At 42.2% G+C, this 11,534-nt stretch overlaps 1 protein-coding gene across 1 annotated transcript in view; it reads left to right on the forward strand.

Moving 5' to 3' along the window:
- Positions 1–452: 452 nt before the first annotated feature.
- LOC106808509 (TFIIH basal transcription factor complex helicase XPD subunit-like) overlaps positions 453–11,534 on the forward strand; it is a 35,530-nt gene continuing 24,448 nt past the window's right edge. Inside the window, exons 1-5 of the mRNA XM_014811263.1 lie at positions 453–473; positions 2,186–2,285; positions 2,513–2,653; positions 3,230–3,343; positions 3,537–3,653. Coding sequence (XP_014666749.1) covers positions 2,253–2,285; positions 2,513–2,653; positions 3,230–3,343; positions 3,537–3,653 — 405 coding nt within the window. The 5' untranslated portion in view covers positions 453–473; positions 2,186–2,252. The remainder of the gene's footprint in view (positions 474–2,185; positions 2,286–2,512; positions 2,654–3,229; positions 3,344–3,536; positions 3,654–11,534) is intronic.

Here is an 11,534-nt window from a genome sequence, read left to right on the forward strand (position 1 = left end):
TGAAAATGATGTGCGAGTGTTCTATGGCATGTCAGCATTACTATAGATGGTTGGTGTTACATGAAGAGTTGCAGAACAGTCAAGAAAACATAAAATCCTTGCTTTAAGACTATCATTTGCTATTGTACTGCTAATGTTTAGAGGTAAGGAGTAGTAAGCCTCCGTTGAAGTATCAAACTGCTGAAGACTTTATAAGTGAAGTTTGCTACATAAACTAGGATAAAAAAGGCAGTACAGGTGAATGGTTCGTTTCCATTGCCCCCCCCCCCACTCTTGGTTTAAAAATTGACATCTCGTCAGCCCTAGTTTGGAGCCATGGATTTTGGACGTTATCGTAAACCCTCACGACATCTATTTAGTCCTGGCTCAGTTTCCGGATTCTCGACATCTTCGTTATTGACTGGGGCTGCATCAAGGCCAGAATGAGAGGCAGTGAATACGGTCGGCCCCTTGCCATCATAAAGCGGTTCGTGGTAAGTGGCAAACAATTCTACACTGGGTCCATACTCCATAGCCTCGCACCAGAAGACCAGATGACTAGGTAGACCATCCTTCATAGCTCACTGGCCCCATCTTGTTATGTAGTAGGCAGCTCTCTTTTCTCAGGCTCCTTGGCATGGCTTCTCTGTAGGTGCTCAGCCTTACAACAAACTCATACTTGGTAGCCAGCAGATAACATGGGTCAGCAAGGCCAGTGGCGAGCAACCCCACTGGGTCGCCGGCCTGACTGTCACTCGTACTATCCTCACTACACTCCCGGCTGGACTATCTATCCTAGTCTCAATGGGTTGGATACAGAGAGTACAGCTTCACATCATGTGGTTCTGTATCGTGCAACCCTGCTTCCTGGCCTGACTCTAACTAGTAGCTTCTTCATTATCTTTGCCTGTTCGGCTACTGTACAGCCTAGCCTTATCTGGTTCCGCAGCGGGCAACCCCCCTTTCTGTTCTGACTCTATCTTGGATTCTAGTACTGTTTCGATTTCATCCGCCTGCCGGCCAGCGGTTAGCTCGTATGTGTGGCTTCTTTCTTAGTTGCGCCAGTCAACGTTTTTCTCGCCGAACCTTTGAGGCAAGGGAGCATTTGCTCGCTCCTGCAGGATCCGGTTGCCCTGCCACAGTACGTTAGCCACTCCATTATCATCCTCCGTCGGTCTGGGCGCGCGATTCATTCCACTCGTCTTCCCACTTCTCACCTGCCTCGGCAGCTGCCAGCAGATTCCAATTCTTGTCATCCTGATCCTAGCCGTCGGGTGGGTTCTCCCCCTCGTACTGCTTTACGTCGTTATTAGATACGATCTTAATCTGCATTTGCGGTCGTTGTTGGATTCAGCGAAGCTTGCCCCTGGCATGCAGAGTGAAAAACAACCCTCTCCATAAACTTCTCAACTTCTTGTCTCCTCGCAAATAGAAGTACTATGGCTACGCACCCACCTACACAGCAGACTGCTTTATTTCCCGGTTATAACTCGTCTTTCCCCACTCCGTCGCTTGATTTAAGTGTGTGTGTGCCCTCATGTGCTCCTTGCATAGTGGAGCACACACACAGTCTCATCATATTCATTGAGACACTATATCTTCTCGTTGACAGGCGGTAGCTGGTTTAATTAAACCCACCCACATCATCACCTTTTGGCCGAACATCAGCAAGTTCAGGTTGGCTCTGGTACTCTCTTGCGCTTGCCTTGTAGGGGAGGTGATCAACCCAATTATTCATGTAGTACGATTGGATAACATAGTCAGGCTAGCAGCAAAGATGAACTCACCGGTCGACTGTAAATAAGCCAGCAGCGGGACATCGGTTAGCAGCTTCCATAGCTTGCCAAGGGCATCTTTGCACTCGGTCTTCCATGTAAAGACGTGAACCTTCTTTGTGAGATCGGTGCTCAGCTATGGCATAGTGGCAGAATCCAGTATGAGCTATTGCTAGTGTAGTTGCTGAAGCCAGGGAAACTTGGCTTTTTTCGCACATTTGAGTTTGTGAATGGGTAGGTGGGAACTTTATCAACAGCACTCTCATTTATAAGAAATGATCAGGTGGATCGATAAGCATATCGAAATAAATGTACACACTGTGTGGTTATAGTATTATACAGCAATGTCATATATTGTTTTAGACTTGCAAGTTGCACTGGCATCAACAACATAAAATGAAACGGTGATTCTACTGTCTCTTTTATTGCAGGCTGAACATTGATGGACTGCTTGTGTGGTTTCCATATGACTACATATATCCAGAGCAGTACTCTTACATGGTAGAGCTCAAGAGGACACTTGATGCCAAGGTTAAATGTTACAGATACACTAAGAGTAAACCCGAAGCACTATTACTCAACACATCAATTTTGTGTTTAAAATGTCAGATTATTGTTTTACATGATTAACTATTGAAAGTTATAGTTGTTTTCATAATTATGAAATATTAGTGCTACGAAAGTATAATATACTATTCATATACTATTCATATAGTATCATAAATATTATACTAAAAAAATGTGTTTCTCATCCCTAGGGTCATGGAGTGCTTGAAATGCCTTCTGGCACAGGAAAGACAATTTCCCTGTTGGCACTGATTGTTGCATACATAAAACAAAAGCCGGGTGAATTAACCAAGCTTATCTACTGTTCGAGGACTGTACCGGAAATTGAGAAGGTAAACGCGGGCACTTCTTCTATTAATGGGGTGATACTCCATTAGGAGTGTTCCCAACTTTAATGGTCATAATAACATATATATATATATGGTCATGGTCATATATTAGTTTGTGGTTTAATGTCATTTAGGTTAGGTTTAGGGTTAGGGTTAGGATTATCAATCATTAATCATTAATCATTAATGATATCAAAGTTGGGAACACTCCTAATGGAGCGTTAGCCTATTAAAGGGGCATATAGTCCCTCCGGTACATATACTGTTTAAATGGCAATCATTTCTAGTCGTGAGCTGCGTAAAGCCAGACATAATTTATATTCATATAAATTATATGTCATGTATTATATTACTAGCAATATTATATAATCTGCAAGCTAAAGTGAGATAAAATTAAGAGCTGAACAGGGCTGCGGAATTTTAATAATTGTTTATGGTATGAATTTTTTTGGCATTTTAAAATTTTTCTTCATTGAATTTAATCAAGCTTGTTTAATCAAGCAATGTTTTTCCTTACACAAACACACTCAACACCACGCAGCTTTGTAAAGTCTACATAATTTGTTTTTGCATATCAAGTGTGTTGAAGAGTTGCGACGGTTGTTGAAATATTATGAGAAGGAGAACTCTGAGAAGCAGCCATTTCTAGCTTTGGCTTTGACTTCCAGAAAGAATCTCTGCATTCATCCTGAGGTATCGTGGTCTATAATTTGCTTTTCTTTTACAGTAACCTTGAGCTATGAAAAATAAAGATATAATGGTTGTGCAAGTATAGCAGAAACCAGTACTATTGTATCGACAGACATATGTAAGCAATCGATGTTTAAACGGGTGAAAAAAAATCTGGCTAGTATTTTATAGTGTAAGCAATTTACCTGATCTGCAGGTGAGTCAGGATAGAAATGGCAAAGTAGTGGATGGAAAATGCCACAGCCTCACAGCTTCCTATATCAGAGAACGACACAAGCATGAAGAATCTGTACCAGTGTGCCGTTTCTATGAGGTATATGCTATATGTATTAAAGATACTATTAGTAAGTTATGTAAGGTTTCTCGCTGTGAAAGCTATTGGTATCTTGTTACCAATATGACCATGAGTTTATAATACATATAGTCAAGAGCGTATAAAGAAGGAGAGCGTACAACGGTGAAATGCTGAAACCATGTTGCAGTATTAGTCGAATTAAGAAACTTTGCCCGTTTTATTTTGACGATTCTTTGCGGTTTTATTTATCAGCTGTCCTACCTTGCTAATATAAAACAAACCGCTTGTCCCTACGATGCCCCTATACGCTGAGATAATGAGCGGTGAAAATCTGGTATTTTTGCCTAAAACCGACTCGAGATCCCTGTTTGCTGCGACCCTCTCTCGCTTTGTGGCCAGTGTGTTGCTTCCGGTCGCCGCTGTGTAGCGCCATGGTAGCGCTGACTCATTATGTCAGTACTAAAGAGTTTACTACATCCAGCGTGAGGTGGGCACAGGTGGGGGTCATCACTATGGCTATCAATAACAGACGTCATTCATTCAGCGCGCGCGCCCCGTTTGCGCAACGTAGGGAGAACCCTGTCTATGGAAGGCTATTGGGCCCTAAAATAACATCAGAATATACAAATTTTTAGGGCACAATTTATTGGTCTATAGTCGTGTGTGCGTGACGTCATTCCCGCGCGCATTGTGCTTGGCTTGGCGGGCTTCGAAATGGAGCTCGGAGGCCGGCAGCAACTCATCCCGGCATGCAATGCGCCGCCATTACTCGTGTATAAATAGACATGTCGTCCTCTTTACATTTTCACGGAGAGCACATTTCGTGCAGGATTTCACGAGATATCTCTGGCGGGAGTAGGTATGAACAAAGGCCAGCGTTATAATTCGAACAAGTGAACATTTCTGTACACATAGATACCAAGATGGAAGCTGTTGGATGTGTATTTGTGCTGTGAAGGTGTGAAATGAAGTGAGCATTGAGCGAATTTTTCAATCGCGCTTTCCTAGCTGCTCTCTTATTCATATTGTTTGTGCACAGCGCGGGCGTCCGGTGTACTTGCGTGTTGCAGATGAGCATTTCACTGGCATTTACAGGTGATTATAGGCGAAATCTAGTAGAGAAACATTAAGACTTTGGTACATTTCGTGTTTATTTACCATTAATTTTTTTTATTGAGACGGTCCGAGTGCCTGTGCGGCGTGCCTACGGCTACAGCCTCACTACAGCAGATTGGTAAACAATGATGAACTTATCACTGTACACTAAACTTACACCCAGTTTCTTGTTGTATTGCTGCTATTTCTTCATCCTGCAGCATTAACGACGATCTGTTACCCATAATTGTGTATTAGAACAGAATATTATACCGTAAAATAATCTACAAGGATAAAAACGCAAGGAAACAAGACCGAACCAACCGGAAAAGCCACTACCGTATCAGAAAATTAGCCAACAGTCATATGAATTTAAATATGGACATTATACTTTATTGATTATGTTGCATTTATACTTAAATCTATAGTTTAAAATTAAAATATTATAATCAAAATAAATTTTCAGTTTTTTACTATATTTCTTTTATTTTTAACAGGGGCGTACGCAACATGTTTTGATACAACTAATATGGCGCTCCCCTTCTATCAATTTGCTTGTTATGTGTTACCATATACCGAGGAGCTAGATGTACAACTCCTTGCCATCTAGGCTAACAAAATAACAGATTAGTCTATGGTGTTGCACAGCAATTACTATAAGGTTTACTTCTGCTGTATCATTTGTACGGTATTGTCATCAACGAAATATAAATCAGTGTGCATATGACTTGGAAAAGATGAAGTAAGCATTCCGTGTGGGGGCAGCCCTATACTATAGACCGAATAATTCTGTCCCATATAACCTTTTTTTATATTTTGGTGAGGGTTATATTGGGACAGAACGGGGTTCATTGAAATTTCGTGAGATCGCATGCAAAATGCTAGATACAATAATGTAACCCAAACCCAAGAGGATAGGTCCCCCTATCCTCTTGGGTTTGGGTTACATAATGATTGTATCTAGCAAAATGCATGCACTGCGAATGCGGCCCGTACGCCGCTATTGGCGTGAAAAAAGCCCTACCGTTCCCTTCTAGATGGCTTTACCTTGCTACTGATATGTGTATACATTCACTTCAATCGTTATTCACTTCTTAAAAGATTGTTTTTCAGAAAGACCGCTTCGTTCCACTTTCCTAAATCATTTGCCATTTACAAACAATCAGACCAATCACAGCGAGTCTTACAATAGCCTGGTTCTCGCTTGTATCTGTGGCGCTGCAGGAGGGCTGATAGACTCGCTCTGATTGGTCTGATTGTTTGTAAATGGTGAATGATTTAGGAAAGTGGAAGGAAGCGGTATTTCTGAAAAACAATCTTTTAAGAAGTGAATAACGATTGAAGTGAATGTATACACATATCAGTAGCAAGGTAAAGCCATGTAGAAGGGAACGGTAGGGTTTTTTTCAGCGCCACATATCGCCGTCACGGCGCGCATCGCGAGCGCATGGCCTATGTTGCATGCGGATCTCACGGAAATTTCAATGAACCCCGTTCTCGTAACCTCACCAAAACATAAAAGGTTATGATGGGTACAGAATCTATTCGGTCTAAAACCCCTATACTATAGCCGGAAGTCCGATAGCACCGACCATAATGCAAAGGGTTAGGTTAAGACGTTAGGGTTATGGCATATATATGGTTTATAAAGGGCATCATTGGTTATAGTGCACAATATGATTATAGTGGCATCTGGTGGATGTGTCGGCATATTCACGTCGAATACGCATCAGCATGTAAGTGGTATGTTCCGGAGCGTAGCCTGGAGGCTTAGGCGACCGTCGGAACGTGTAACCACTGCTGTATTGGAATACAACCTATCAGTCCTATGCGGGGCCTTCGGTCTAATCGGACCTTCGGTCTCCCACGCGAAAAACTACACGGGAGCGGCGAGCGATTTCGCTCCGTCAGCTTCAAAGCGCTCTGGTAACAACAATTATCGCAGAGCGATAAAATTTTGGAAGATACTGAGAAAAATCGCTCCCGTGCCGCCCGGCAGCGTTAGAAATTAGGTCCCGACCCCCGGAGGCCCGAGCCCAACCATCAGTTCTTGGGCAATAACAATAAGTTTATACGGCAGGGTTAATTATATCGTGGGGAAGAGGCACGAAAGAAAAGAATAAAAAACAGACACAGCAATAACCATAAGCTGGTAACTGAAAAACGCTCACGATTGTAGATACGCTGAACTATTTTTATTCATAAGTAGAAAAAAAGAAGCAATGTAAACTGTATATTACTTAAAGAAGAGTCTAGGCACTTGTGAACTGTTGGCGGATTTGCGGCAGCATTGATCCATGCATGGGGGTACCGGTGGACTGGGAGGAAAAAAACGAAAGTAGAACCTTACCCAGAACTCCTAATGGCAATTCACTAAGAGATTCCAGTACAAAGTCCTTGTTTAACATACTCAAGAGTAACTAAAAACGTCTCTCTGAAGCTTCGACTTGCTCAGTCGATGTAAACAATAAAGTTGAAGATGAAAAATATAAAGTAAAAAAAAAGTAACTGAAAATAAACCATCCATCATTACCATGATTATAATTTTGGATTTCCTGCCTTTGTCAATGTTACCTGACTAATGTGTACTGTGTGATGATAATTGAGATAAGAATGTGATTGGCTTTCTTAGTCGACGTGAAATGAGATGAAAAAAATGTTGATGCGATATGTAATTGTTGACGATTTCTTAACACTGATAGTCTGATACTGGTGCTGACTGCGCTGAATGCTATTGACACTGATATTAATTAGCGAGTCAGTGCACGTGCAATTCAAATGATAAATTTGAACAAATCGATGCTATGGAAAACAGTAGCTCTTGGCGCAATGCTAAAATCAACTCCCTAAAAAAATTACGCGGAGAGCTCTTTTTTTTTTCATCAACAAAATCAAAAAAGAGCTCATCGTAAAAAAAAGTAATTTTTTAGGCTGCTTCGGCTAAGGACTGTAAACCCGAACTTGTAAATCAAATACTGCCATACATTATATTCCATATGCATATCGTACTATTAGATTGTATGAACTTTGAAGAGTATTATTAAAGTCACCCATTGCAAACAAATGACAAGTAAATTATATAAAGACTGTAAAAGAGTTCAGCTAGATAATTACGCAATGCAATGAATCACAAAACATTTCTGACACAGCCTGCTCTCAGTGTCTGTCACTGATTTCACTGATCTTACTTCGCTGAAAGGGTGGCGTTTGTCGTTTCAGTACACAGATTACTGTACCCGCAGGTACATATATGTATTACACACAAGTGTACCCTCAACGCCTAAAGCCCTAAGTCTAACCCTAGCCCTGAACCTTAACCCTAACCCTACACCCTAAACATCACTCTCATATAAAAATAATAAACATAAGACTAAAACAACCTAAAACTACACTCGGGACATACGTAGTACGCTGATACGAACAACGACCCCATCTGCCGTTACTCACGGTTCACGGAGTCCCGGGATGGTTTTTTTGAAACATATCATTAGGAACGTACACTGTGCTAAATTGTGATTATGGTAAAAGGTAATAACGACATGAGTAAACACCCCTTCCAACTATACTGTCAGCTTCACTGGTGAAGTGTCAGGTTGATACTTAAACATACACATAAGTGCTACACATATAAGAAGCAGTCGCTAATAGAAATAGGCAAATGAACAGGATACTTGTGCCTGCATTTTTAAGGTTAGCGAAAATGAAATATGAAAACGCTCTTAAAAATTAAGTGCCCGCGTGTTTACTTGACATAAAGTTGTTCCTTAGAACGGTACCTAATGCTTGTCCATGTGAACACAATACACCTAATGTTGACATAGGGTAACTCGGCAATAGCGCTCGGGCAAAAGACCCGGCGCTCCGACGCTAGTGATGTTGAGCATGTAATAAACAAATCTACACAATTGAAATAAAGATGCGGTGGATATATATTGGAAATATGAATGTGCGAGTGTTCTATGGCATGTCAAACACTTACTATAGATGTTGGTGTACACTGAAGAGCTCTGTCAGAACAGTCGCAATAAAACATAACAATCCTTCGTTAAGACTATCATTGCTATTGTACGCATGTTTAGAGTCAAGGAGTAGTAACCTCCGTTGAAGTAATCAAACTGCTGAAGACTGTATAATGAAGTTTGCTACATAAACCTAGCGATAAAAAAGGCATACAGTGAAGTGGTTGTTCCCATGCCCCCCGCCGTCCACTCCTTGGTTTAAAAATTGCAGCGAGTCTCGCACCCTAGTGGAGCCATGGATTTTGACGTTATCGTAAACCAATCACAAGAACATCTATTAGTCCCTTGCTCAGTAAAAAATCCGGATTCCGACATCTTTCGTTATTGACTGGGCTGCTCCAAAGGCCAGAATGAGAAAAACGTGAATACGGTCGGAAAACCCAAATTGCCACATAAAGCGAAATTCGTGGGAAGTGGACAATTTACAACTGGACCATACTACCATAGACTCGCACCAGAGACCAGATTGACAGGTAGACCCATCCTTTCAATCACTGGCCACTCTTGTTTAAGTAGTAGGCAGCTCTCTTTTCTCTAGGCTCCCTTGCACTGGCTTCTCTGTAGGTGCCGAGCCCTTACATACAAACTCAGACTTGAGTAAGCCAGCAGATAACATGGTCAGGCAAGGCCAGTGCGACAACCCTCGCACGGTCGCCGCGCCTGACGTCACTCGTACTTATCCTCACTAACACTCCCGGGCGTCGGACCTATCTAAAGCCTAGTCCGTCAATGGTTGGCATACAGAGAGGATAGCACTCACATCATGTAGGTTTCTGTATGCGTGCAACCCTGCTTCCGTGGCACTGACTCTCAAGCAATCAGCTCTCATTATCTTTGCCTTTGACCTACTGTAACAGCCTAGCCTTATCTGGTCTCCCCAGCTGCAACCCCTTCTAGTTCTGACTCTAGCTTTGGATCTAGGTACGTGTGTTCGATTATCAATCCGCCTGCCGGCCAGCGTTAGCGTCGTATGTTGGCTTCTTTCTTAGTTGCGCCAGTCCAACGTTTCTCTCGGCCGAAGCCTTTGCGGCAAGGGAGCATTTGCTCGCTCCGGCCTGGCAGGATCCGGGTCCTGCCACAGTACCGTTAACCACTCCATTTATCACGCTCACGTCGTCCGGCGGCGATTCATTCCACCGTTCTCCCCCACTTCTCACAGCTCGCCTCGGCAGAAGGCCAAGCAGATTCGCAATTCTTGTCCATCACTGATCCTACCGTCGGGTGGTCCCCCGCTCGAACATGCTTTACGTCGTTATAGAACGCATCTTAACGGCATTTGCGGTCGTTGTTGATTCAGAGCGAACTTGCCCCTGGCATGCAGAGCTGAAAAACAACCCTCTCGCATAAACTTTCAACTTCTTGTCCTCCTCAAATAGAAGTACATGGCTAACGCACCCCACCTACACACAGAGTCTGCTTTATTTCGCTTAAACTCGTCTTTCACCAGTCGCTTGATTAGTGTGTTGTGCCCTCATGTGCTCCTGCATAGTGAGGCACACACACAGTCTCTATTCATATCATTGAAGACACTGATATCTTCCGTTGACAACGGTAGCTGGTTTTAAATTAAACCCACCCACATCATCACCTTGGCCGAAACATCAGCAAAGTTCATGTTGCATCTGGACTCCTCTTGCGCTTGCCTGTGTAGGGGAGGTATCAACCCAATTATTCATGTAGTTACATGGATAACAAAGTCAGCTGCTAGCACGAAGGATGAACTCACCACGGGTCGACCTGTAAAATAAGGCCAGCCAGCGGACATCGGTTAAGCAGCATTCCATAGCTTGCCAAGGGCATCTTTGCACTCGTCTTACCAATTAAATGACGTAACCTTCTTTGTGAGATCGGTGCCTGACAGCTAATGCATATGTGGCAGAACCAGTAGAACATTGCTAGTGTAGTTGCTCGAACGCCAGGGGAACTGGCTTTTTTCGCACTTTGAGTTGTGAAGGGTAGGTGGGAAACTTTATCAACACCATCAATTATAAGAAATGATCAGGTGGATCGATAAGCATATCGAAATAAATGGTAACACTGTGTGGACTTAAAGTATTATACAGCAGTTATGTCATACTGTTTGAGACTTAGCCAAGTTGGCATGCTGGCGATCAAAACAACATAAAACTGAAAACGGTGAATTCTACTGTCCTTTAATTGCAGGCTGAACAATTGAATGAGCTGCTTGTTGGTTCCATATGACTACATATATCCAGACAGTACTTGTACATGGATAAGAGCCAAGAGCACCTGATGCCAAGGTACAATGTTACAGATACACAAGAGTAAACCCGAAGCAGTCTATTACTCACAACACAATTTTGTGTTTTAAAATGTCAGATTATTGGTTTTACATTATATAACATTGAAATATAAGTTTGTTTCATAAATTATGAAAATATAGTGCTGACGAAAGTAAATACATCATATACTATTCATACGTAGTAAAAAAAAAAGTTCACTAAATAAATAGTTATACTAAAAAAAGGTGTTTCTCATCCCTAGGGTCATGAGTGCTTGAAATGCCTTCTGGCAGCAGGAAAAGCAGCAATTTCCCTGTTGGCACATGACATTGGCATACATAAGAACAAAAGCCGGTGAACTTAACCACAGCTTATCTACTGTTCGAGACGACCGGAATGCAGAAGTAAAACGCGCGCACTTCTTCATAAAAACGGGTGATACCCCAATTTAGGCAGTGTTCCCAAACTTTAATGGTCATAATAACATATATAATATATGTCAATGTCATATATTAGTTGTGTTTAAGTCATTTAGGTTAAGT

The sequence above is a fragment of the Priapulus caudatus genome, unplaced genomic scaffold (assembly GCF_000485595.1).
Source record: "Priapulus caudatus unplaced genomic scaffold, Priapulus_caudatus-5.0.1 Scaffold283, whole genome shotgun sequence".
Classification (NCBI taxonomy): Eukaryota; Metazoa; Priapulida; class Priapulimorpha; order Priapulimorphida; family Priapulidae; genus Priapulus; species Priapulus caudatus.